The sequence below is a fragment of the Conger conger genome, chromosome 15 (assembly GCF_963514075.1).
Source record: "Conger conger chromosome 15, fConCon1.1, whole genome shotgun sequence".
NCBI classification, from domain to species: Eukaryota; Metazoa; Chordata; class Actinopteri; order Anguilliformes; family Congridae; genus Conger; species Conger conger.
The window spans coordinates 34,942,386-34,968,948 of NC_083774.1; the positions used below are offsets into that span (position 1 = coordinate 34,942,386).

At 42.1% G+C, this 26,563-nt stretch overlaps 1 protein-coding gene across 1 annotated transcript; it reads right to left on the bottom strand.

Annotated features, from left to right (window-relative positions):
• Positions 1-13,399: 13,399 nt before the first annotated feature.
• Positions 13,400-19,923, bottom strand: LOC133111904 (uncharacterized). The gene is made up of 13 exons (XM_061222542.1): positions 19,789-19,923; positions 19,064-19,272; positions 18,845-18,979; positions 18,171-18,309; positions 17,062-17,758; positions 16,805-16,946; positions 16,430-16,582; positions 16,052-16,110; positions 15,309-15,484; positions 14,813-15,213; positions 14,458-14,554; positions 14,147-14,342; positions 13,400-13,872 (listed from the first exon to the last, which is right to left on the bottom strand). Exons 1-13 carry the CDS (start codon positions 19,906-19,908, stop codon positions 13,730-13,732), a joined length of 2,667 nt encoding a protein of 888 aa, XP_061078526.1. The 5' UTR covers positions 19,909-19,923; the 3' UTR covers positions 13,400-13,729.
• Between the last annotated feature and the right edge of the window lie 6,640 nt (positions 19,924-26,563).

Genomic DNA, 26,563 nt, shown 5'->3' on the forward strand with positions numbered 1-26,563 from the left:
CTGAATCAAACTTGCTGAATCAATACAGCCAACCCACAGACACCATCATTTATATACTGACAGAAACATAAACCAGTTTGGTTAGTCATGATAAGGAACAATACAGATGACCACAGGAATGAGGAAATCAATTCCTTTGAAAGTTATTTTAATCTTTCATTTTCTCAAATGCATTTGATTTGCACATGAGCAAACTGCACGTAAGCAATCATTGTGGAATACCCAGCATGTCAATCAGGTCAGTTTAATGTGTCATTAAAGTTGTTAATGGCCAGTATCCTTGTGGATGCGATACACAAGGAGAACTGTACAATAATGCTCTGTGCTATGGGGCATTGTATATATTTAAACAAAGCATTGTTCATTTTTACATGTGAGCATGTTGGAAACAGCAGAGGGTTCTATAGCACTGAAGTACTACAGGAATGATTGCATGAACAAATGATGTGAAGTATAAAACAATGACAGTTGTTGATCTGCAAGAGGAGTCAAAGCCATCACAAGCCTTCTATTTTGTTAAGACTTTATGACTGCTCTTATGTCATTATAGAGACCAGAATCATCCACAATGAAATCTGAGATAATAATAATAATAATAATAATAATAATAATAATAATAATAATAATGTTGTATATTTTCTGCCGTTTTATACAGAGTGACAATAATCCCAAAATAATTAATTATACCTTCTTTGGTGGTCTTCTTATGTTCAATATATTGAGCTAGGAAGGAACCACTTCATGTCATATGTGTATACAGCTTAACTTTCTATTGCCTTGTTGGTGTTGGTGTCGTTCGAGATGTCAATGTTTTAATAAAGAACATCAAAGGCAGGTGCATGGAGATGACAGTGAATTTATGACTCATGTTTTGTCTAATTGTGTTCTGAAGGCATGTACAGTATATACTGAAATCAGGATCCCACTGGAAGGGTGGATCCAGGATGGATTCAAGGTTGATGTGCGGATATGGGGGACACATATTTAATAAATTGTTTTATCCAATGATTGCACAATACTAGGAACACAAACCCTTCCAAAACAATATCCATTCTAAATAAAATATTTTCAAGAAGAACCCCTCAAAGTGATTTCAAGGTAGCTGCAAACCTTAAAAATTATTAAGTGCCTTGAGATCTATTCTAAAATCATGACCTTATGGGTAGCTGCAAAAATTCACAGTTGTTCCTCAGATAACGCTACGCCAACATCCAGATGGACCAGTCCATTGTCAATAAGACGCCTTGTAAACCTTTATTTTAATCAATAAAAACATGATGCTGACAAAACGGCCGTGTTAGGAATTATTTTTATTTTCAGGCGAGAAATTGTTTCTGACATTAGAATGCCTTTGGCCTATGTCTTTCAGCTGAATGAAATGTTGTATGTCTAAACTCATAATGTCACACGGAATATTTTTCTTTTTTCTTTCCTCAATTCTCAACATTTTGTTCCCTTCTACCAATTGTATGTGATGACCATGTGAATATTTCTAAAAGTGTTTACTGGTAGTCAAACACACCCAGCAAAGCTATTTTGCATATGAGAAATTACGCAGATACAATACAAAAAGCAGGGCGGTGGAGCTGGCTTGGTTCGTCTGCACTGGGGCCTACACCTCAGCTATTACTTTAAAAGTACAAATACAATAATAGCAATGATAGCTGGAGGATCTGTCATGTGTTCCTATTCAGACCGATGACACACGCAGAATTTTTGTCACACTAGTGACCTATATACTATCTATTGAAGGTGTTCACCAGAATATAATTAACTAGGTGTTGGCTCATACCTGTATACTGATCAGGAGGAAAACATGCAGATTAGCTGAACGCCATTGTCTTTCACGTTTTTGTGACGCATGAGTTCGGTCATTAAACCAACTTGCAAAATTTTCCTGGAAGATTATATTTCCTTTCAATTTTGACATCTAACCATTTTTTTTATCTTGATACTAAATGATTTTTCTAATTTGGTGGGATTAAACAGTAGACATGACATACGCTCAGTGACCACTTTATTAGGTAGACCGCACTGCCTCCCCTAAGCTAGCCTCTCAGCCCCTCATCGACCCCTCTGCTGTCCAACTTTTGGACAGTGCTTTTTTTGACTGCTGTGAAGGAGGCGTCCACCTGAATGTTGGTTAAATGTTTTTTGAGGTCAGGCATGGTCAGGACGGGGGCAAATGTGAAACGGCATTTGAGGCTTCCTCAGCTGTAGGCGACCAGCAAAATGCCTCTTGAAGTAAGGGCCATAAAGTCTGTAGGGAAGTCTGTGCTGAAAATCAGATAAAACAGGACGAAGTTGTCGCATTCAAGAGCATCGAAATCCTAGAATGCAGTCCCCCATTCACACATGCAACTTTGGAGTGTTCTGTGGGAAAGTTGGAGGGCTGTCGGTCAAAGATCAGGGGGCAGTGGGACCGGAAAGACCGACAGGATCCGGCGCTCACCAGCGTAACGTTCTGGGGGTGGAAGGGAAGGTTTGGTTCGGGTTTGGGGTGTTTCAGGAACAATGACGACCGGGTGTCCAGTGGCCTGGGCTCTGGAGAGGGAGTTGCAGATGCCACAGATCCTGATGGAGAGAGCAGACCCAATCTCCTGGAGTCGGAGGGCCTCTTGGGTCCTGGACAAGGTTGCTGGTTCCATCGTTGGCTAGATTGTTCTGTCAGACACCAGGGCTGAAGAACTCGCAACCAGAGAATGCATGGAATAGAAGTCTTTGTAACCAGCAGACAGATGCAATAAATGTATTCGAAAACAGAGTCAATATCACAAGTGAAAGATCATACAAGAATAGGCAGTCCAACTAGGCAGAGGGACAAAGGGAAATGCAGAAAACAAGCACATAATCTGGCAGAGAACTGACGAAAGCATACGGGTATAAATACTCAGGTGATTGAACTGAAATGACAAACAGGGGCGGGGTGATGGCTCAGGCAGTAAGAGCAGTCGTCTGGCAGTCGGAGGGTTGCCGGTTCGATCCCACGCCCGGGCTGTGTTGAAGTGTCCCTGAGAAAGACACCCAACCCCCAAATGCTCCTGATGAGCTGGTTGGCGCCTTGCATGGCAGCCAATCGCCGTTGGCATGTGAGTGTGTGTATGGGTCAATGAGAAGCATCAATTGTACAGCGCTTTGGATAAAGACGCTATATAAATGCCAACCATTTACAAACAGGTGTGAGTGTGAAGAACAGGTAAACAAGGCACAGGTGAAAAGAATGAGCGAGTGAATGAATAACACAGCCGGACACAAAACATGGTCATGAGACACAGAACGGACCATGCAAAAACAGAACAGACACGGAGTCAGACAATACTAAGGACATGTATGTTATCTTTTTACTGACGCTGTTCCACAACGTCATGCCATGTGTGGACATCCTATATGCTGAGCTCCAGAAAAGGACTCGAGTCTCCATGGGAGCATCCAGCAGTTTACAGAGGACATAGAAAAGGTCAGGTAATTATATTGCATCCTCTCTTTCAGTTTCTATGTTCTACTATGATATATTATATAACATACTTAAATTCCATACAATGATCATTTCTGTCCATGATCAGACCAGCAAGCAAAATGTTCAATCATTAACAGTTCATAAACCTAGGAAATTTCTTTATTCTTTTTCCTTTGCAGAGATTGTCTCCCTACCCTGTGTGCGCAACACTATACTAGTGGCTCCCAACAACCGGGGAAGAAGCTTTGGTCATTGGATTCAGGGGAACATAAAAGGCTGGCTGCAGAGGTGAGGTTTCATATTGACATACCAGCTTTTATGGTTGTTATGAATGATATAGCCAAAATTGACATTTTGCCATTGTATGCACCATTCACAAATGTATTATTATTATTTTTCATAATACGTATGTGATATGAAACTGGGAAGGAAGGAAGGCTTTTCCTTCACAAAGTACCTTGTTGTTGTTACTCTGCTGCATGGAGAGATGTTCCAGCACGTAATCTGAGAGGTGCTTCTAAAACCTGGAACACTTTCTTGTGGAACAACATGACACGGGAAAAACTGAATAGTTGGGCCACACTCTCCATGATGAAGAGGATTGTGAATGACATGGTTGAAAAAGTAACTGAAAAATGTCCAGAAAGAGAGAAGAGCGAAATGTATGTTCAAGTAAGCCTAAATGTGCACATTTTGGCCAGAAGGGCCCTTTGAATACACAGGCGGCAGTGAATTAACACATTACGTTGATCATCAAAGACCCAACACATATTTCAGTATATATTTAATCTTGTAGTTTACTGGCCTCCAATGTTAACTAATGCTGATGAATTGGAGTAATATATTACTGGAGTAATTATTTTGTTCACATGTTCACCTTGCTGTTTGTCAAAAAGCTGTTCATGAACAGATAGAAGCATATCCAAAGACTGCAAATCTAGATTCTGTAATCCTGATCTTTTAATCTTTTTTAATCTTTTAATTACAATTATTTGAAAGACCGGGCTAAAACCTCAAGATCAATTTGATCGGCAATAGCAAAAAAGCGATATGAAATCCTGATCTAGATGAAAAGATAAATCATTATTTGGCCCAGAAATAAAAAAGAATGAATCCAAATTTAGTTGAGAGTGGACAACCGTGTCCTTTTCAAAACTACAGTCTCCTCCAACAGTATTGGAACAGTATGGCCAATTCCTTTATTTTTGCAATACACTAAAATTTGGGGTTGAGATAAAACGATGAACACAAAACAAGAGTTCAGTATTTCAGCTTTTATTTCCTGGTGGGTTAACGACTGGTGATATCAATCATTTCAGGAGGCCTATAAATATGCTGCAGCAACTAGGTACAATGAAATGTCTTACCTGTTGGGGTTCTTGTACTTCCATGCTTGTGTGCAGGTTCCGGTCTGGCTTCAAGGTCACCATAGACGAAGTGGTGGAGCTTGAGACTGTGCACGTGCATAGCATATTGAAGTATTTCTTTTAATCTTTATATCTTGTTAATGGTATGAGTAGGAAAGCATTTAGCTTCCGAGGTAATGACATGGTTAAAAAATTGCGTTTACAGGAACGCCACGCTGCATGTGCACTAACAAATATTTTCTGCCATTGTAGAACATAGCTGTTTTGCCGACATTTGTATTTCGCGTTTATCTCTCAGTGTCACGTTTCATGTTTGTCATGTTTTATGTTTAGCTATTGTCTTGGTTATGTTATTGTCATGTCACATATTATGTTAGTCTAGTATCACCACGTTTTTAGGTTTCATGTCATGTTATGTTTCATGTTTAGTTATTGTTACGATTGAATTGTTAGTCTTGCCATGTCATGTTATATAGTTTATTGTCATTGTTTTGCAAACTTATGTCACAATTTATGTTCCATGTTATGTTGTACTGTTCATTGATTTAGCATACACTTTTTCATGTCTTTCTGCAAACTTTGCATTCCTGCTTTCTCTCTCTCCCTTTCTGTCACTCACACCCTAATTGTTTCAATTTCCCTTGTCTATTTACTAAATCTACTAATGCTAGATCAGGATTGGGTAATACGAACATACTAACCATGTGTTCATGTTACCTTACGTTTCTTGTGCATGTCATTTACTAATTTACGAATGCTAGGGCAGGATAGGTTTATTACTAACGATTACTAATTACCTCGTTAACTTGTCAATCCTCCACACCTGATTTCCATTCTCTTGCTGCTCTCAAGCGAATTGTCTTCACCTGTCTACACCTGCATATAAGCTCAGTTTCATGTTATGTCTGTGGGAAATTGTTTGCCTCCTGTTCGTCAGTGCATTCTCTTGAGCGGTTACACCAAGCCATTGTCTACCTGTTACGATCCAAGCCTGTTTATTGACCATTGTTTATTGACTTCTGTTTCGTTGGCCATCGGCTGCCTGTACCACGACTATGCCTGCTGTTTTTGTGCTTTTGCCCCGAGGAGCATATTTCGGTCTTGACTCTTGCACCGTCATTGACCCTGAGCCTGCCTACGCCTGTACGCCTGCCCCGCTGACAGCTTTCCCGGCTACCGGACTTCCCGCATGGTGTACCGACTATGAGACTGCCTTCTCCCTCGGTACTGCGCTTTGGTTTTCTGGCTGGATATTTACGTGTATGAACATTGCTTGTTTTTGACTACGCTCCCTGGATATTCCCCAAATAAAGCCCTGACGGGACTTTACTACACTACTGTTTCTGAGTCGTGCATTTTGGGCCCAAACCCCCCACGCACCCGTCTCACAGTCTCCTTAAAGAGCTAAGGAACGTGGATCCCGGGGCTCCAGTTATATTTCTACGCCGGTAACTGCCTACATGAAGCTCCAGCCGTTTGTGTTTTAAACTGTATTAAACATATTTATTTATATTTTTAGTATTCCTACTATTGACAAACCAACTGTTGATTTAGAACTACCATCCGGTATCTCTCCTTCCTTTTCTATGCAAATCCATTGTACAAGCCACCTCCAACCAACTCTCTTCCTTCCTCTCCCCCACCAGTCCGGCTTGAGACCTGGCCACTCGACGGAGACTGCACTCCTCTCTGTCAACGAGTCCCTTCAGGCTGCACGAGCAACCTCTCTCTCCTCTGTCCTGATCCTCTTTGACCTCTCTGCAGCCGTCGACACGGTCAACCACTCCATCCTCCTATCCTCCCTGACATCTACAGGGATCTGTGGCACAGCCTTAGACTGGATTAAATCTTATCTCACTGGCCAGTCCTCCCAGGTGACCTTGGCTGGAAGTGTCAACCCCTCGCCCCCTTGTTACAGGAGTCCCCCAGGGCTCAGTCCTTGGCCCCCTCCTCTTCTCCATTTACACAAGATCCCTTGGCCGTGTTATCTCTGCTCATGGCATCTCATATCATTGTTATGCCGATGACACCCAACTCTTCCTCTCCTTCCCCCCATCGGACACAGAGGTCTCTACCCGTATCTCCGCCTGCCTGAGAGACATCCAGAGCTGGATGGGTAACCACCATCTAAAGCTCAACCCAGGTAAGACAAAACGAATCTTCCATCTCACAAGGGGATACCACAGTGACCTCATCCCCTAGTGCACAGGTGTCAAACTCCAGTCCTGGAGGGCCGTAGTGTCTGCTGGTTTTTGGGGTGTTCTGGTTCATTCAAGTCATTGATTGGTTAAAGTATCCACACGCCTTGTTCTCAAGGCCTTAATTGGCAGCTGATTGAAAGGAAACCACAAAAACCCGCAGACACTGCAGCCCCCTGGGGATTCAGTTTGACACCTCTGCCCTAGTCCAAGAAACCTTGGAGTGGTGATAGACAACAGGCTGTCCTTCTCCGAGAACATCACTACGGTGACCTGGGCATGCAGCTTCTTCCTGTACAACATTCAGAGAATCCGACCCTTCCTCACCACCTACTCCACTCACCTCCTTGTCCAAGCAATGGTCCTGTCCCGCCTGGACTATTGCAATTCTCTGCTGGCTGGCCTTCCAGCATCTGCCATCACACCCCTACAACTGATCCAGAATGCTGCAGCCTGTCTGGTATTCAATCTTCCCAGACATTCACATCTCACCCTGCTCAGCAACCTCCACTGGCTGCCTGTTATGGCTCGCTTCAAATTTAAAACTTTGGTGCTCGCATACCAGGCAGTTAAGGGATCAGCCTCTGTATATATTCAATCGCTTATCAAGACATATACACCAACAAGACCCCTCCGTTCCACCACATCGCGCCATCTGGCACCTCCCCCTCACCACACCTGCACTTCTCGCTCACGACTGCTGTCTGTCCTGGCCCCACAGTGGTAGAATGACCTCCCTGTGGATGTCAGAACGGCAGTCTCTTTCCTCTTTCAAATGCAGACTAAAGACTCATCTCTTCAGGCTGCACCTTTCCCTCCCTACCTCACCACCATGATTAGCCTTGTATATGCCAGACTATAATGGCACTTTCATCGTTATACAGTGGGAGCAATAATTATTTGATCCCTTGCTGATTTTATAGGTTTGCCCACTTTTATAGGTTTGACAGAATATCACAAAATAATCCACAATAACATCATATAAATTTTATAAATTTATTATCGTATTTTTGCATGAAATAAGTATTTGATCCCCTACCAATCAGCAATAATTCTGGCCTTCATTAGTGCCAGGGGAGCTTACCTCTTACCAAATACAGGCCTTTTTAACAAGTGTCAAAGCCAACAACCAAATACAAAACACAATGCCAGAGAGAGGAAGGAGCATTCGCAATGCAGCCATGAGCTAACGTGGACTAACTCCAGAATGGTGAAGCTGTGCTTTTAAACCCCCAGCTTCCAGCTGCGTCAAATCCAACAATCAGCGCTGGCTCAGTTCTCAGCTCTCCTTAGCTCCGCCCACCTTTCCGTTCCTGCAATCAGAACACGAGCAGAGAGAAAAACCCAGAGCGGATCGCGAACCTGGGTCGTAACACTCCCCCTGTTCCGGGAGTAGTCCCTATTGTATTTGTGTTCTCCCTTATCTTCCGCGATTTCGTGGCGAACACGTTAGCATGTTATAAGGGTTCACCCTTAGTCGCTACTGGCTCTCCGCCTATCCCCGACCTTACACTAATTTGTTCATTCTAATATGATGTAAATGCAGCAGTAGGCTTCGTTTCTATGGCTTTACATTACATTTACAGCTTTATTAGAAGATTTGAAGCATGGCCACATAATTACTTTGTTTGAGGCTTTTGACACCTCCTTCTGGCTCTCTGCAAGTACAGGGAAAACATAGCTATAGGCTATTGCTGTCACACTGGTAGGGTTCCGTATAAGGACGTCTCCTATTATTTCCCAATGCGTTCCTCCGGCCAAATGTGTACTCCTTCAGTGAAGCCTGGAAGGCAGCAGCCTGTCGAGATAGTAAACTAATCGCAACGGGTTTAGCAAACTACCTAGCTCAGTAACATAAATACAATATTGTGTCGAAGTGTCCCTGAGCAAGACACCTAACCCCCCAAATGCTCCCGACGAGCTGGTCGGTGCCTTGCATGGCAGCCAATCGCCGTCGGTGTGTGAGTGTGTGTCTGAATGGGTGAATGAGAATCAATTCAATCAATTGTACAGCGCTTTGGATAAAGGCGCTATATAAATGCCAACCATTTACCATAATCTATGGTTGGCGGAGCTGAAACGGCTGCCTTGCAGACATCACTGTGGGAAGGAAAGTGCCAAATGTGAAACCGTTTTCTTTGCATAGTGCATATTACTTGAGAAAGTGTTTACAACAGCTGGGCGGTATGGCCAGGCTTTAGTCTACCACAGCTCTGACAAGTCACTGCTTACAATCCGGAAATAAAATACACTGATCGGCCAACCACCTGCTTAAACCAGTTTTTCATGATTAAAAATGCTTTAAACTGTAGACACTTGTCTATAAACACTTAATATTTCATTATATGATATGCATATTTATATCAGAAGATAATCATAAGTGAATTGCATTTAAAAGTTTAATTTTTAAATTGAAATGGAAGTCTTGTTATTTGGCGGGGGGGAGGTTAGATAAACCGTCCACACCACGCCCCTTGGTGGTCCGAGGAAGAGCAACACGCCTTCTTCAAGACGTCTCGTCTCTCATAATCGTGGCCATGACGGCATCAGGCATCCGGGGTGTTTTTTTAAATTCAAAAACAAATATATATACATTGGTCATTTAGAGAGAGAGAGAGAGAGAGAGAGAGAGAGAAAAAACAGGATGAAGCATTTGAGGGGAAGGTAAAACAAAACAGACAGAGTCCCAAAAAATAACAATGCATGAAAAAAAAGAATAAAGTGTAGAAAGAGTGACTTGTGTACACATATGGACACGCAGACCAACGGGCAGATAGACAGGGGGATGAACAGACAAACAGACAGGTGGACAAGTGGGTGGACAGGATTGTTAATTGGAGCCTTGAATGGACAGTATGGAAAAAGGGAGAGAAGAGGGAAAAAAATGATAATAAGAAAAGTAACGATGGGGAATAAATGAAATCAAATAAAAAGAACATGACTGAATAATACATTCTTAAATTTAAAAAAATTTAAAAATTTAAAAAAGAACAGTAAAAGGAAAATATGCATGATTATCGATGGGCTGGATTGGGATATGGTATTACATGGATAGTGTTTCTGGAGTATGTGAGTATACGTTGGTTAGGGTGGGGTTGGGGGATTAGTCCACAGGCAACTTGAATGATTTTATGAAAGGACCCCAAATGTTTGCCAAGTGTGAGCTTTGGTGCTGGTGTGAGATTGGTTCCATGGATACGTGTTCTTTGAGAAGATTTAAACATTGTGTTATGTTTATTTTGTGTCTTGTTTTCCAGTTTAAGAGGATGGTTTTCTTGGCGATAGCTAGGGCAATGAGTATAGGTTTGGTATTTTGATTTGGTGGGTTGATTGTTGAGAGGTCTCCTAGTTGACAGAGGGATGGACAGAGTGGAATGCTACAGCTCTTAATGAGAGATATTTGGTCTGTGACTTGTTTCCAGAAACGATGAGTTGGTGGGCAGAGCCAGGTCGAGTGGTAATAATTATCTGGGGTATTCAAAGAGCAGTGAGTGCAAGTGTCTGAGTTCACAAATCCAATTGTATACATCTTTTGGTGGGTGATATGAGTTCTGTGAATTACCTTGTCTTGTATTAGTTGCAGGTTAGTATTGGTGGTCACCATGAAGGTGTTCCTACAGATTTGAGTCCATAAGTCTGAATTGTAGCAGAGTGATAAGTCTTTTTTCCCAGGCTTGGATGGGGAGGGATATTGTTCGTTCTGTGGTTGATATTAGTTTGTATAATTTGGAGAGAATTTTTTTGATGTTGATTATTTTATTAATTTCTTCCATTAGCGGAGGTGGTTGTAAGTAGTGGTTGTAAGTAGTTTCATTGAAAGTACTGGAGGTATTGCTCTTTCCCAATATTATACTTATGGACCAAATCCTGGAAGGTGATGAAGATGCCATCCTGAAAGATGTGTTGAAGATGTGTGATACCTTTTTGTTTCCATGAGGTGAAGGAGAGTGATGTTTTGTTAATCAAGAAGTCAGGATTGTGCCTTATTGGAATGTATTTGCATGGGGTCATTGTGCATGAAAGATTTTGTTAATTTTCCACCAGGCATTCAGAGTTGTTGAAATGACAATGTTTTTGAAGCAGTTGTGGCATTTTATAGAGGCACTGAGGAATGGTAGATCAGTTTGTCCAACGGTTTAAATCATTTTCAATTGTATTTATTAACGGAATGAAATTAAGGAGGAACAACTCTGAGACGGACCCAAAATGCACGACTCAGAAACAATAGTAATATAAAGACCCCTCAGGGCTTTATTCGGGACGAATCCCAGGAGAGTAGTCAACACAAGCAAAGTCCATACACGTAGATCCAGCCAAACAAAAAGTAAACAAACAAAAAGCACGGTGCCGAGGGAAGAGGCAAACTCGTAGTCGGTAGACGTGCAGGGAGGTCCGGTAGCGGGAGATCTGTCAGCGGGGCAGATGAACAGACGGACGGCAGGCAGAGGCGTAGTCGTGGGCGAAGCGGGAGTCGAAACCATGAAACAATCAGCGAAGCAAAAGTACAAAAACGGTAGGCGAGGACGTAGTCAAAAACAAGCGGTGGTCAACAAAACAGAAATCAATAAACGATGGTCGGTAAACAGGCTTGGATCGTAACGTGTAATCAAAACAGTAAATGCTCAAGAGTTGCGTGGAAAACAGAGGCAGACAATTTCGCAGTGAACAGTTGTGCGACTGGGCTATAAATGCAGGTGTAGACAGGTGTAGACAATTAGTTAGAGCGTAGCAAGGAAATGGAAAACAGGTGCGATGGATGACAAGTTTAACAAGGAGATTAGTAATCGTTAGTAATAAACCTATCCTGCCCTAGCATTAGTAAATTAGTAAATGACATGCACGAGAAACGTAAGGTAACAAGAACACATGATTAGTTTGTTAGTCTCTACCCAATCCTGATCTAGCGTTAGTAGTTTTAGTAAATAGACAAATAGAAACAATAGGAAGTGAATGACAGAAGGAGAGAGAGAGAAAAGGCGGAACGCAAGGTTTGCGGAAAAACATGTAAAAGTGTATGCATAAACCGTGACCAGTTAACGTAACAATAAACATAAATCAAAACATGACACAACGCGAAAACTAAGACGATAATCACTCAACATAACCAGGTAATAAAATCGTACGAAAACATAACTAGACATGACAAGAAAATAAATCGTAACGAGACATAACTAAACAACATGACGAACCTAGACAACATAATACATGACGAGACAGACCTGAAACGTGACAAACTCTGACAGCTTGGTGCAAAAATTTATACCCAGATATTTAATATTGCTATTGCTAGTGGAGGTGAGGGGTGAGTTCTGAGATGTAGCATTCCAGTCTTATTGTGCGGTGATCAGCTAACCCTGCCGAGACCCTCCCTCTGAAGCAGCGAGCCAATTATGCCTCTCCACGTGAGCTGGCCAAACTTGGCTTTTGGCGGGACCGGGAATTGAACCTCGGTCCTCGGTGTGCAACTGCAACCGCAATATGACGTCTATCTTAACAGATGCTCCAAGACATGTAGAATTTCTCATATTTAACAAGAAATAAAGACCTACCATATTTAAAAATGCATGGCATCTAATCGTAAATCACTTTCTGAAATATCCAGAGATGCTCTTCTGCATACCACTGTTGTAATGAGGGGGTATTTGCATCACTGTCAGCTTCAGCCAGTCTAGCCTTTGACCAGTCTTCATGTTTTTAGGCATGTAGTTGCTGCCACATGATTGGCTGATTAAATATTTGCATTAACAAGCTGGTGTACCTAATAAAATGCTCACTGAGTCTATATGCATAATGAATGAATACTAAATAAATAAATACATAAATAAGCTCAACATCATATAAGAAACACAGAATGATTAATAAGTTAAATAATATAGGCAAGAAACAAACCCAAACACCTGTCCAACAGATCAGAAACACTCTCAGTCAGGTGTGAAGGTGTCCATGACTACTCTCCACCGAAGACTTCATGAACAGATCTAAAGAGGCTACACTGCAAGATGCATACCACTAGTTAGCTGCAAAAACAGGATGGCCAGGTTACAGTCTGCTATGTACTTGCAGTGTTCTGGAAGAAAGGTCCTGTAAAATGGAGGGACTTTATATGAAAGGAGATGGAATTTCTACATTAATTGCCCAATATGTCTGACAGTCTGCAATTTAGCCTCATACTCATTGTTTAGTTTCAAATCCATGGAGGACAGAGCCAAAAGAACACAGGTTGTACCACTGCCCAAATGCTTACAGACTGTACTGTATATATCTCTTGATGAAAAATGTTCATGGTTAGATCTGTGGTTAGTACAAACAAATGTGGCCTTATTATAACACAGTATGTGACAGAAAACAAAAACATTTATAAATGTACGACACACTACTATTATTTACATAACTTTTATTCATGAATTACCATGAATTAGAGACAGTACAACATTACATTTCACATAAGTTTGAAAATACAATACTACACCCAGTCAATTTACAGTACAGTAATATTGTGGTATGACAAACAATAATTTTAACAAAAATTAGTCACAGGGGAATTATTCAAGGGTTGTGATGTACAAAGCTAATAAAATTTGAATATATGACGGTTTGCAAAGATTTTTAAGATTTTAGGCCATTCCTCATTCATAAAAGGTACATTTTGCATTAATGTGATTGGTTAGAATGTGTTCACTTTGTTTAATGAGTTATAAAACTGTGTCTCAGAAGTCAGTAGACGGAAGTGGTTGGTATTTGAATGTTGGCCTCTTTACTGTATAAATCACAGCTCCACACACAATGACAACCACAACCAGGAGAAAGGCAGCAATGAAAACCAGGTTCATGTTCAAGCCCATGTTGGAAACTGTAAGGAAAGAAAAAGAAACAATAAAAAAGAATTAGAACATCCCTCCAACAAATATGACATACTGCAATGATATTCATCATATGTGTTTACATCACATAGCTTTAATGGGTCAGGCTTGAGGATATTAGTGTTGTGCAAATTTACACACCAATTCACTGATCTTTATACCATACAGATTTGAGTAGTAAATGGAATGAGCCGTCCACATTATTACAGCTGCATAGGATTTCGTACAACGCAATAACCTCAGACTTAACCAGGGTCATAGTACCTGTGGTTTCTGTGGCCTTCTTTAGACGCAAAGGCCCCTGGGAAATGGAGTGTCTCCCAGTCTGTGTGGCAGCATCCCTCCTGTGGAGGTGATGTAGAACAGGGGCGGGTGTGGGTGTGGGAGTGGTGCAGCCCTGAGAACATCTGGTGCCGGGCTCCCCTGCCACACACAGGATGACTGAGCAGCATATGAAGACCTAGAATTCATCAGAAGACAAGGAGAGCTCTGAATCAGAAAATGAGGTACAATTACATACAACTGGTTGGGTACAAATTACCACCATGGTCCAAATAACCATGGTCCCCAATTACCTGCTCATGTTGTCCAATGAACTGGAAAGCCTCCATTCCAAATCTGTATTCCGTGGAGTTACTTGGATAGACCACCACTGTCCCATCCAATATGCAGCTGGGGAAATAAAAGAGCTGAATTCACAGGTCTTTCCTGGGCTGAAACAATTCTAAAAACATTTTATTTTACACCATCCAGACCTAAATGTTCATATTCCCTATCCCACAGTTGGATTTAGATAGATGTTGCCATTCCTCATACATAAGGCCTCCTATTCCAGTCAATGCTTGGTTACGCACATGGGCTATTTGATATTTTACCCCAGAAACACCACCATAAACAAAATGTTTGCCTTCCATACACCAGTTGTCTTACCCATTTGAAATTATGTCATAGGAAATGTGATAGTCGGGATCATCAACGGGGGTTGCTCTGCAGGACTCCACGAAGAGCACAGTGTTGGCAACAGAGGAAGTAGCTTTGATTTGCATGTAGAGCACGTCTTTCAGTGCCACATCTACAGGGTAGTGATCTGTGTCTATTGCAGTGTTGAACAGCTCACTGTGGAAGAACTCAAACTGGTAGGTGAACTTTCCAAATGCTTTTTCTGTGAACACGTAAGGAATCTTGTGTGCCTGGAAATCCAGATACACACGGCTCTTCTTGGGGTAACAGCATACAAAGTCAATCTCCACCTGGTGTTTCCTGGTAATGACATCACCAACGTTGTCGAACGACATAATTTCATTTTTGAAGATCAGGTTGTCAGCGTCCTCCTACAAAGACAATCAGAGACATCAAAGGAGATTTATTTGTGGCAACATCACAGCTTTTATTGACTGTGTCGTTTGAGTGGATCAAAGGGACTGACCTCCAGTACTGTCCCACAGGAGCCGAGGGACACGGTGGCGATCACATGGGTTTGGTTGGAGGTGGGAGTGCAGGATGGATCATTGAGACGCAGGTGATCTTCATGAAGTCCAATTATTGAGGCCTTCTCCACTTCCACTGTCATTGTGGTCTCCGTACAAATCACACTGGCATTGCCTATTCATGAATTAACGGGAGGAAATCTTTGGTGAGGCAAAAATTGCGTGATTAAGCACCAAGAATTTAATTTTGTGTCCAGTGTGTAAAATTAATATTGATTTCTTTACCAATAATAAAGAACAATGAACTACTAATCACTTAAAGGTACAATAGGTAATTTTGGATGTCTAACGGTCAAGAGAGGAATTGGAGCAACAAACACGCTCAGACCACAACACTGTTTATCCCACCCCTTCTCTGTGAACACACTGAAGTTGAAACGCCATTGGCTGTGGCAGTTATAACCACTTTTCAACCAATGAGCTTGAATTATGGCACAGCTATAGGATGTTTTGGCCCATCAACTGTATATTTTGAAACCCGAATTTAAAGAAACGCAGGTAGAGGGTGAGTCAACATGTCAATGCCCCCTTTTCAATGATAGAAAGGGATTTACGATGGTCTTGTAACCATGGTAATGTTGTAACGCAAAAAGCTTACCTATTCCACCTTTAACAGTATGTATTACAGAATTTCAAGCTTAGGGACAAGTCAATAACCAAACATATCGAACTGAGTACTAACCAGATTTGTGTTTAACAATGACAATGATGCATCTCATGTCAGAGTGAAAGATTCTGTACCTGAAACATTGAACATGATTATGAGACAAGTATAGGGCAAAGTCAAATGGAAAGTCATTATAGATAATATTGAAAATGACGAATATGCAGTAAATACCTTTTTGTAGCTCAGTTACACTGATTTCATTAATTTACACTTAGTCTGTTTCTATCAGTATACTACTTGTTAGAATAAAAATGCTATTCATAGTGCTTGGTGCTGGACAATAAATTAAGCCAAGACTGGGAGTTTTATTTTGACTCAGCAAACATCATTCAAGGGCCAATAACTGCATTTTCAACCTTCCGGAATAACCCGATCAACAACTTTGAAACTTACCCTTGTTGACTCTCTGCAATGAAGCAAATGGGAACATGATCACCAAAGTCATTTTTAGTTGGTGTCCACCTGATTCGAGATTCTCCAACTGCTCCTCTGATAGTGTTGTACTTTGTGATGTTCAGAGGTCCACTGATGATGAAGTTCTTTACCCTATTGAAGGCACAGTGTGATCAATATCAGAAATTAGTGTGCTTTTTTGCAGTTATGAAGTATTATATATGTACTAAAAAAAGAAAAATAGAAATGTTGCTCAATTATTTCATGTCTTTTTTTTGACCCATTTCGTACCCACATTATATTGACAATAATACTCTTTTAAATCAAATGGACAGGAATGAACATGTTTAAACATGAGTTTAACTTCTATCTTACCATGATTGTGTTGCTGTAGCCTTCAGCTTAATTTCCAGTTCCTGACCAACAGCAGCAATGAGTTTTTCTCCATTTTGTGGAGTTGGGAACAGAAACTTGGGCAGAATATTTCCCTCGGTACAGTCATGAACAGATGGATCAACTGAAATTCAGTGGCAGAAAAATAGCAAAATATCAGTAAGATTAACTAGATAGGAATATGTAAGTCTCTGAGTCCCTGACAGCTGTAGATCAGTTGAATTATCGGGTAAATTTACCTTGGATTGAAAACTGCAGAGGGATTTTACACAGACCCATCATTGGCATCATTGGAGTGGTTGTTGTAGTTGTAGTGGTTGTTGTACTTGTAGGGGGCATTGTAGTTGTAGGGGGTGCTGTAGTTGTGGCTGCTGTTGTAGTTGTAGGGGCGGCTGTTGTAGTTGTAGGGGCTGCTGTAGTTGTTGGGGCCGTTGTAGTTGTTGGGGCTGTTGTAGTTGTAGGGGGTGTTGTAGTTGTTGGGGCTGTTGTAGTTGTAGGGGGTGTTGTAGTTGTAGGGGCTGTTGTAGTTGTTGGGGCTGCTGTTGTAGTTGTAGGGGGTGGTGTAGTTGTAGGGTTGTAGTAGTGGTAGTAGTAGTGGTGGGGAGGTGCTTTAGTTGTAGTGGCTGTTGTAGTTGTAGGGGCTGTTGTAGTTGTTGGGGCTGTTGTTGTTGTTGTAGGGTTGTAGTAGTGGTAGAAGTTGTAGTGGTGAGGTGCTTTAGTCGTAGTGGCTGTTGTAGTTGGTAGTATGGGTGCAGTAGCGTAGTAGTAGTAGGAGTGGACTGCTCGCTTGTCTCTATAAGCTAGTGGGGACTTGGTGGACAATGTGCCATCGGTGTATTTCAGAGTGATTACTTGTGTGGGGTAATCCTCCAGGACAATCTCAAAGGCATTAACCTTTGTTATGAAGGCATCCCAGTAAGTCAAGGTGCAGGAATTCTGAAAAAAAGTTAATTAGCCGTATTGTCAAGAAAGAACAGGTGATATGAGGTGAAATGTTAAGCACAGTTGTTTCCTACAGCCTTCTCCGTTTAAAGGCCATTCTTGAAGACCATTCAATTTTCTAGTGGTGCATATTTATTTTTTCATTTTGTCAGCTTAATCAAAGAAAATGAGTGGAGATCCACAAATAGCAGAGTAAGATGGTGCCAGTTAATAGAAAAGTATTAACACTGATTGGAGAATACATTCTGACTGCTTTCAGGTCATTACCACAGGCATCTGAGTCTGAATGTTTCTACCAATCACCATCAGCATCGTTCTGTTGGTCGTCACCATGATTGGTATTACTCCCTTCCCATATTTTGATATTATAACATCCATGTTCTTTGTATGTATTTTAGCGTCTTACTTCATCCAAGGCGAAGCCAGAATGCTGTCTACATGTATGGCACTCATTGGAACCAAGTCTTCCATATCTGCATCTGACTTGGTCATTATCAGGGTCATGAGCCAGCAGATTAAATGTTCTTGGACAATTCCGTGGTATCCTGTGAATGCAAAAAAATATTTTCTAATATACTATACCTGATATTTGTTTTAATTCTCATTATTATTTTGTATTATGGCATGGGGATATCAATCTGTTGCCATATTTTATCATGAGAGACTGCTGTGCAGTGTCTCTCGTATCCATCTTCTTATTGTCTACGCTTGTGACTTGAAAAAATGTACATGTAATTTTAACTGGCCCTAGTAATTCAAATGAGTGATTATTTGAGGTAATTTGGCTGCTCAGGTCATGTCTTTTATTTGAATCTGAATTCTTGAATCTGGATTAAAATCTTTGAGTCTTAATTTGGCTCTACAAGATGCTTTTGAGGTAATTTGAGTGAATCTTTGCTCCAGAGCGTAAGCCTCAAAATGCATTATGCCTACTAATGCCATTTAAAAACCACATCATCAAAAATATCCAATCTAATCGCACACAAAAACTGTTTGAGCCAGGAGCAAATACCAAAAGTGGAATAATGAACAAAACCAAAGATATAACGGGCAACAGTGTGTGAGATGCTATGACTTTACCGGATGAAAGGTATAATTGTTGTGACTGGAGATCTGTTGGGTTCATTAGTGTCGGATCTGATCCCAAGGTCCACATGTGTCAATAGGCTCCATGATCCAAGGCTATCTGAAGGTATCCAGCAACACCCTGTTTTCCTACAATAGTAACAGATCACACACTTAAAACATTGCACAGATAATTGAATTACCTTCTCCACCTTCTGATCCTGAAATACTTACCACATTTCAAAAGGTGTGTTGCTTGGAATATTTCTCGTCATTAACGCTTCCGACTGACACCAGGTGTTCCCTTGAGTATTAGCTCCATTGGAATTGCTATCCACTTGACCGATTTCAAATCGATCTATGGTCCCGCAGTTTCCACTGAGACAGAACCAGGAGTTAGTTGTATAGCAGGTATGGTAAGTCTCCTTGTAGCGGAAGTCCACCTGCAATTGCAACAAAATGATTGTCGTTCATTACAAAACATGAAAGTGAACTGCACTAGTGGCTTCTTGCAAACAGTACATTTGAATTTCATATTCCAGTAATACATTTATTGAATAATTGACTTCTCTGGTATTTAATTTAAAAAATACATTTAGCGTGGACCTATTTATGATGTTAAATACTTGTTTTAAACCTCATTTATGTATACATTTAGAATGGGATATTGTCTATGAAACACATATCTTCCACCTGCCTGTGAAGTCAAATATCCCATCTGGGACAAAGGAGGCATTGAACAGAAATTAATTGCTGCTAGGAAAGAAACATCATTTCTATTCTCCTTTAATTAGAAATATAAATGTACACTATGTTAGAAAGCAAAGTAGCTATTCAGAACATTGCCTTACAGCACATTGCAATTTCAGTGTGACAGGTCAGACATTTGAAATAGATATTTTATGAGAAGTGCTGTTATTTATGCTAAATCAGATAAAAGACTGAATGGGCTGCCTCACCCTGAACGATCCATCGGCATTCTTTCCTTTCGGAGTGAAGGTCATGACTCCGGCATAGTGGTGGGAGGCCAGAGCCCCACAACATGAGGCCAGGAGCAGCAGCAGTGTATAGGAAGCCATGGTGCTCTGAATCAGACTTGCTGAATCAATACAGCCAACCCACGGACACCATCATTTATATACTGACAGAAACATAAACAAGTTTGGTTAGTCATGATAAGGAACAATACAGATGACCACAGGAATGAGGAAATCAATTCCTTTGAAAGCTGCCAAGTTATTTTAATCTTTCATTTTCTCAAATGCATTTGATTTGCACCTGAGCAAACTGCACGTAAGCAATCATTGTGGAATACCCAGCATGTCAATCAGGTCAGTTTAATGTGTCATTAAAGTTGTTAATGGCCAGTGTCCTTGTGGATGCGATACACAAGGAGAACTGTACAATAATGCTCTGTGCTATGGGGCATTGTATATATTTATACAAAGCATTGTTCATTTTTACATGTGAGCATGTTGGAAACAGCAGAGGGTTCTATAGTACTGAAGTACTACAGGAATGACTGCATGAACAAATGATGTGAAGTATAAAACAATGACAGTTGTTGATCTGCAAGAGGAGTCAAAGCCATCACAACCCTTCTATTTTGTTAAGACTTTATGACATTATGTCATTATAGAGACCAGAATCATCCACAATGAAATCTGAGATAATAATAATAATAATAATAATAATAATAATAATAATAATAATAAAATAATAATAATAATAAAAATAATAATGTTGTATATTTTCTGCCGTTTTATACAGTGACAATAATCCCAAAATAATTAATTATACCTTCTTTGGTGATCTTCTTATGTTCAATATATTGAGCTAGGAAGGAACCACTTCATGTCATATGTGTATACAGTTTAACTTTCTATTGCCTTGTTGGTGTTGGTGTCGTTCGAGATGTCAATGTTTTAATAAAGAACATCAAAGGCAGGTGCATGGAGATGACAGTGAATTTATGACTCATGTTTTGTCTAATTGTGTTCTGAAGGCATGTATAGTATATACTGAAATCAGGATCCCACTGGAAGGGTGGATCCAGGATGGATTCAAGGTTGATGTGCGGATATGGGGGACACATCTTTAATAAATTGTTTTATCCAATGATTGCACAATACTAGGAACACAAACCCTTCCAAAACAATATCCATTCTAAATAAAATATTTTCAAGAAGAACCCCTCAAAGTGATTTCAAGGTAGCTGCAAACCTTAAAAATTATTAAGTGCCTTGAGATCTATTCTAAAATCATGACCTTATGGGTAGCTGCAAGAATTCACAGTTGTTCCTCAGATAACGCTACGCCAACATCCAGATGGACCAGTCCATGGTCAATAAGACGCCTTGTAAACCTTTATTTTAATCAATAAAAACATGATGCTGACAAAACGGCCGTGTTAGGAATTATTTTTATTTTCAGGCGAGAAATTGTTTCTGACATTAGAATGCCTTTGACCTATGTCTTTCAGCTGAATGAAATGTTGTATGTCTAAACTCATACTGTCACACGGAATATTTTTCTTTTTTCTTTCCTCAATTCTCAACATTTTGTTCCCTTCTACCAATTGTATGTGATGACCATGTGAATATTTCTAAAAGTGTTGTGACTGGTAGTCAAACACACCCAGCAAACCTATTTTGCATATGAGAAATTACGCAGATACAATACAAAAACAGGGTGGTGGAGCTGGCTTGGTTCGTCTGCACTTGGGCCTACACCTCAGCTATTACTTTAAAAGTACAAATACAATAATAGCAATGATAGCTGGAGGATCTATCATGTGTTCCTATTCAGACCGATGACACGCGCAGAATTTGTGTCACACTACTGACCTATATACTATCTATTGAAGGTGTTCACCAGAGTATAATTAACTAGGTGTTGGCTCATACCTGTATACTGATCAGGAGGAAAACATGCAGATTAGCTGAACGCCATTGTCTTTCACGTTTTTGTGACGCATGAGTTCGGTCATTAAATCAACTTGCAAAATTTTCCTGGAAGATTATATTTCCTTTCAATTTTGACATCTAACCATTTTTTATCTTGATACTATATGATTTTTCTAATTTGTTAGGATTAAACAGTAGACATGACATACGCTCAGTGACCACTTTATTAGGTAGACCACACTGCCTCCCCTAAGCTAGCCTCTCAGCCCCTCATCGACCCCTCTGCTGTCCAACTTTTGGACAGTGCTTTTTTTGACTGGTGTGTCGGAGGCATCCACCTGAATGTTGGTGAAATGTTTTTTGAGGTCAGTCATAGTCAGGACGGGGGCAAATGTGAAACGGCATTTGAGGCTTCCTCAGCTGTAGGCGACCAGCAAAATGCGACTTGAAGTGAGGGCCATGAAGTCTGTAGGGAAGTCTGTGCTGAAAATCAGATAAAAACAGGACAAAGTTGTCGCATTCAAGAGCATCAAAATCCTAGAAGGCGGCCCCCCTTTCACAAGGCTGATCACACATGCGACTTTGGAGTGTTCTGTGGGAAAGTTGGAGGGCTGTAGGTCAAAAATCAGGGGGCAGTGGGACCGGAAAGACCTACAAGATCCGGCGCTCACCGGCGTAACGTTCTGGGGGTGGAAGGGAAGGTTGGGTTTGGGGTGTTTCAGGAACAATGACAACCGGTTGTCTAGTGGCCTGGGCTCTGGAGCTGGAGATGCCGGTCATCAGGGCGTGCAGATTCCACAGATCCTGATGGAGAGAGCAGACCTCAGATTCATGATGACCCAATCTCCTGGAGTCGGAGGGCCTCTTGGGTCCTGGACAAGGTTGCTGGTTCCATCGTTGGCTAGATTGTTCTGTCAGACACCAGGGCTGAAGAACTCGCAACCAGAGAATGCATGGAATAGAAGTCTTTGTAACCAGCAGACAGATGCAATAAATGTATTCGAAAACAGAGTCAATATCACAAGTGAAAGATCATACAAGAATAGGCAGTCCAACTAGGCAGAGGGACAAAGGGAAATGCAGAAAACAAGCACATAATCTGGCAGAGAACTGACGAAAGCATACGGGTATAAATACTCAGGTGATTGAACTGAAATGACAAACAGGGGCGGGGTGACGGCTCAGGCAGTAAGAGCAGTCGTCTGGCAGTCGGAGGGTTGCCGGTTCGATCCCACGCCCGGGCTGTGTTGAAGTGTCCCTGAGAAAGACACCCAACCCCCAAATGCTCCTGATGAGCTGGTTGGCGCCTTGCATGGCAGCCAATCGCCGTTGGCATGTGAGTGTGTGTATGGGTCAATGAGAAGCATCAATTGTACAGCGCTTTGGATAAAGACGCTATATAAATGCCAACCATTTACAAACAGGTGTGAGTGTGAAGAACAGGTAAACAAGGCACAGGTGAAAAGAATGAGCGAGTGAATGAATAACACAGCCGGACACAAAAACATGGTCATGAGACACAGAACGGACCATGCAAAATCGCGTGTTTATTGACCATTGTTTATTGACTTCTGTTTCGTTGACCATCGGCTGCCTGTACCACGACTATGCCTGCTGTTTTTGTGCTTTTGCCCCGAGGAGCATATTTCGGTCTTGACTCTTGCACCGTCATTGACCCTGAGCCTGCCTACGCCTGTACGCCTGCCCCGCTGACAGCTTTCCCGGCTACCGGACTTCCCGCATGGTGTACCGACTATGAGACTGCCTTCTCCCTCGGTACTGCGCTTTGGTTTTCTGGCTGGATATTTACGTGTATGAACATTGCTTGTTTTTGACTACGCTCCCTGGATATTCCCCAAATAAAGCCCTGACGGGACTTTACTACACTACTGTTTCTGAGTCGTGCATTTTGGGCCCAAACCCCCCACGCACCCGTCTCACAGTCTCCTTAAAGAGCTAAGGAACGTGGATCCCGGGGCTCCAGTTATATTTCTACGCCGGTAACTGCCTACATGAAGCTCCAGCCGTTTGTGTTTTAAACTGTATTAAACATATTTATTTATATTTTTAGTATTCCTACTATTGACAAACCAACTGTTGATTTAGAACTACCATCCGGTATCTCTCCTTCCTTTTCTATGCAAATCCATTGTACAAGCCACCTCCAACCAACTCTCTTCCTTCCTCTCCCCCACCAGTCCGGCTTGAGACCTGGCCACTCGACGGAGACTGCACTCCTCTCTGTCAACGAGTCCCTTCAGGCTGCACGAGCAACCTCTCTCTCCTCTGTCCTGATCCTCTTTGACCTCTCTGCAGCCGTCGACACGGTCAACCACTCCATCCTCCTATCCTCCCTGACATCTACAGGGATCTGTGGCACAGCCTTAGACTGGATTAAATCTTATCTCACTGGCCAGTCCTCCCAGGTGACCTTGGCTGGAAGTGTCAACCCCTCGCCCCCTTGTTACAGGAGTCCCCCAGGGCTCAGTCCTTGGCCCCCTCCTCTTCTCCATTTACACAAGATCCCTTGGCCGTGTTATCTCTGCTCATGGCATCTCATATCATTGTTATGCCGATGACACCCAACTCTTCCTCTCCTTCCCCCCATCGGACACAGAGGTCTCTACCCGTATCTCCGCCTGCCTGAGAGACATCCAGAGCTGGATGGGTAACCACCATCTAAAGCTCAACCCAGGTAAGACAAAACGAATCTTCCATCTCACAAGGGGATACCACAGTGACCTCATCCCCTAGTGCACAGGTGTCAAACTCCAGTCCTGGAGGGCCGTAGTGTCTGCTGGTTTTTGGGGTGTTCTGGTTCATTCAAGTCATTGATTGGTTAAAGTATCCACACGCCTTGTTCTCAAGGCCTTAATTGGCAGCTGATTGAAAGGAAACCACAAAAACCCGCAGACACTGCAGCCCCCTGGGGATTCAGTTTGACACCTCTGCCCTAGTCCAAGAAACCTTGGAGTGGTGATAGACAACAGGCTGTCCTTCTCCGAGAACATCACTACGGTGACCTGGGCATGCAGCTTCTTCCTGTACAACATTCAGAGAATCCGACCCTTCCTCACCACCTACTCCACTCACCTCCTTGTCCAAGCAATGGTCCTGTCCCGCCTGGACTATTGCAATTCTCTGCTGGCTGGCCTTCCAGCATCTGCCATCACACCCCTACAACTGATCCAGAATGCTGCAGCCTGTCTGGTATTCAATCTTCCCAGACATTCACATCTCACCCTGCTCAGCAACCTCCACTGGCTGCCTGTTATGGCTCGCTTCAAATTTAAAACTTTGGTGCTCGCATACCAGGCAGTTAAGGGATCAGCCTCTGTATATATTCAATCGCTTATCAAGACATATACACCAACAAGACCCCTCCGTTCCACCACATCGCGCCATCTGGCACCTCCCCCTCACCACACCTGCACTTCTCGCTCACGACTGCTGTCTGTCCTGGCCCCACAGTGGTAGAATGACCTCCCTGTGGATGTCAGAACGGCAGTCTCTTTCCTCTTTCAAATGCAGACTAAAGACTCATCTCTTCAGGCTGCACCTTTCCCTCCCTACCTCACCACCATGATTAGCCTTGTATATGCCAGACTATAATGGCACTTTCATCGTTATACAGTGGGAGCAATAATTATTTGATCCCTTGCTGATTTTATAGGTTTGCCCACTTTTATAGGTTTGACAGAATATCACAAAATAATCCACAATAACATCATATAAATTTTATAAATTTATTATCGTATTTTTGCATGAAATAAGTATTTGATCCCCTACCAATCAGCAATAATTCTGGCCTTCATTAGTGCCAGGGGAGCTTACCTCTTACCAAATACAGGCCTTTTTAACAAGTGTCAAAGCCAACAACCAAATACAAAACACAATGCCAGAGAGAGGAAGGAGCATTCGCAATGCAGCCATGAGCTAACGTGGACTAACTCCAGAATGGTGAAGCTGTGCTTTTAAACCCCCAGCTTCCAGCTGCGTCAAATCCAACAATCAGCGCTGGCTCAGTTCTCAGCTCTCCTTAGCTCCGCCCACCTTTCCGTTCCTGCAATCAGAACACGAGCAGAGAGAAAAACCCAGAGCGGATCGCGAACCTGGGTCGTAACACTCCCCCTGTTCCGGGAGTAGTCCCTATTGTATTTGTGTTCTCCCTTATCTTCCGCGATTTCGTGGCGAACACGTTAGCATGTTATAAGGGTTCACCCTTAGTCGCTACTGGCTCTCCGCCTATCCCCGACCTTACACTAATTTGTTCATTCTAATATGATGTAAATGCAGCAGTAGGCTTCGTTTCTATGGCTTTACATTACATTTACAGCTTTATTAGAAGATTTGAAGCATGGCCACATAATTACTTTGTTTGAGGCTTTTGACACCTCCTTCTGGCTCTCTGCAAGTACAGGGAAAACATAGCTATAGGCTATTGCTGTCACACTGGTAGGGTTCCGTATAAGGACGTCTCCTATTATTTCCCAATGCGTTCCTCCGGCCAAATGTGTACTCCTTCAGTGAAGCCTGGAAGGCAGCAGCCTGTCGAGATAGTAAACTAATCGCAACGGGTTTAGCAAACTACCTAGCTCAGTAACATAAATACAATATTGTGTCGAAGTGTCCCTGAGCAAGACACCTAACCCCCCAAATGCTCCCGACGAGCTGGTCGGTGCCTTGCATGGCAGCCAATCGCCGTCGGTGTGTGAGTGTGTGTCTGAATGGGTGAATGAGAATCAATTCAATCAATTGTACAGCGCTTTGGATAAAGGCGCTATATAAATGCCAACCATTTACCATAATCTATGGTTGGCGGAGCTGA

What these genes read in the sequence shown, in the direction of transcription:
- LOC133111904 (XM_061222542.1), bottom strand. Translation starts at nt 19,908, where the DNA reads ATGGCTTCCTATACACTGCTGCTGCTCCTGGCCTCATGTTGTGGGGCT. An exon ending in TCTGCAGTTTTCAATCCAAG is followed by an intron (nt 16,947 to 17,061) that starts GTAAATTTACCC and finishes ACTGAATTTCAG; the next exon opens with TTGATCCATCTGTTCATGAC. An exon ending in ATTGCAGAGAGTCAACAAGG is followed by an intron (nt 16,111 to 16,429) that starts GTAAGTTTCAAA and finishes TCAATGTTTCAG; the next exon opens with GTACAGAATCTTTCACTCTG.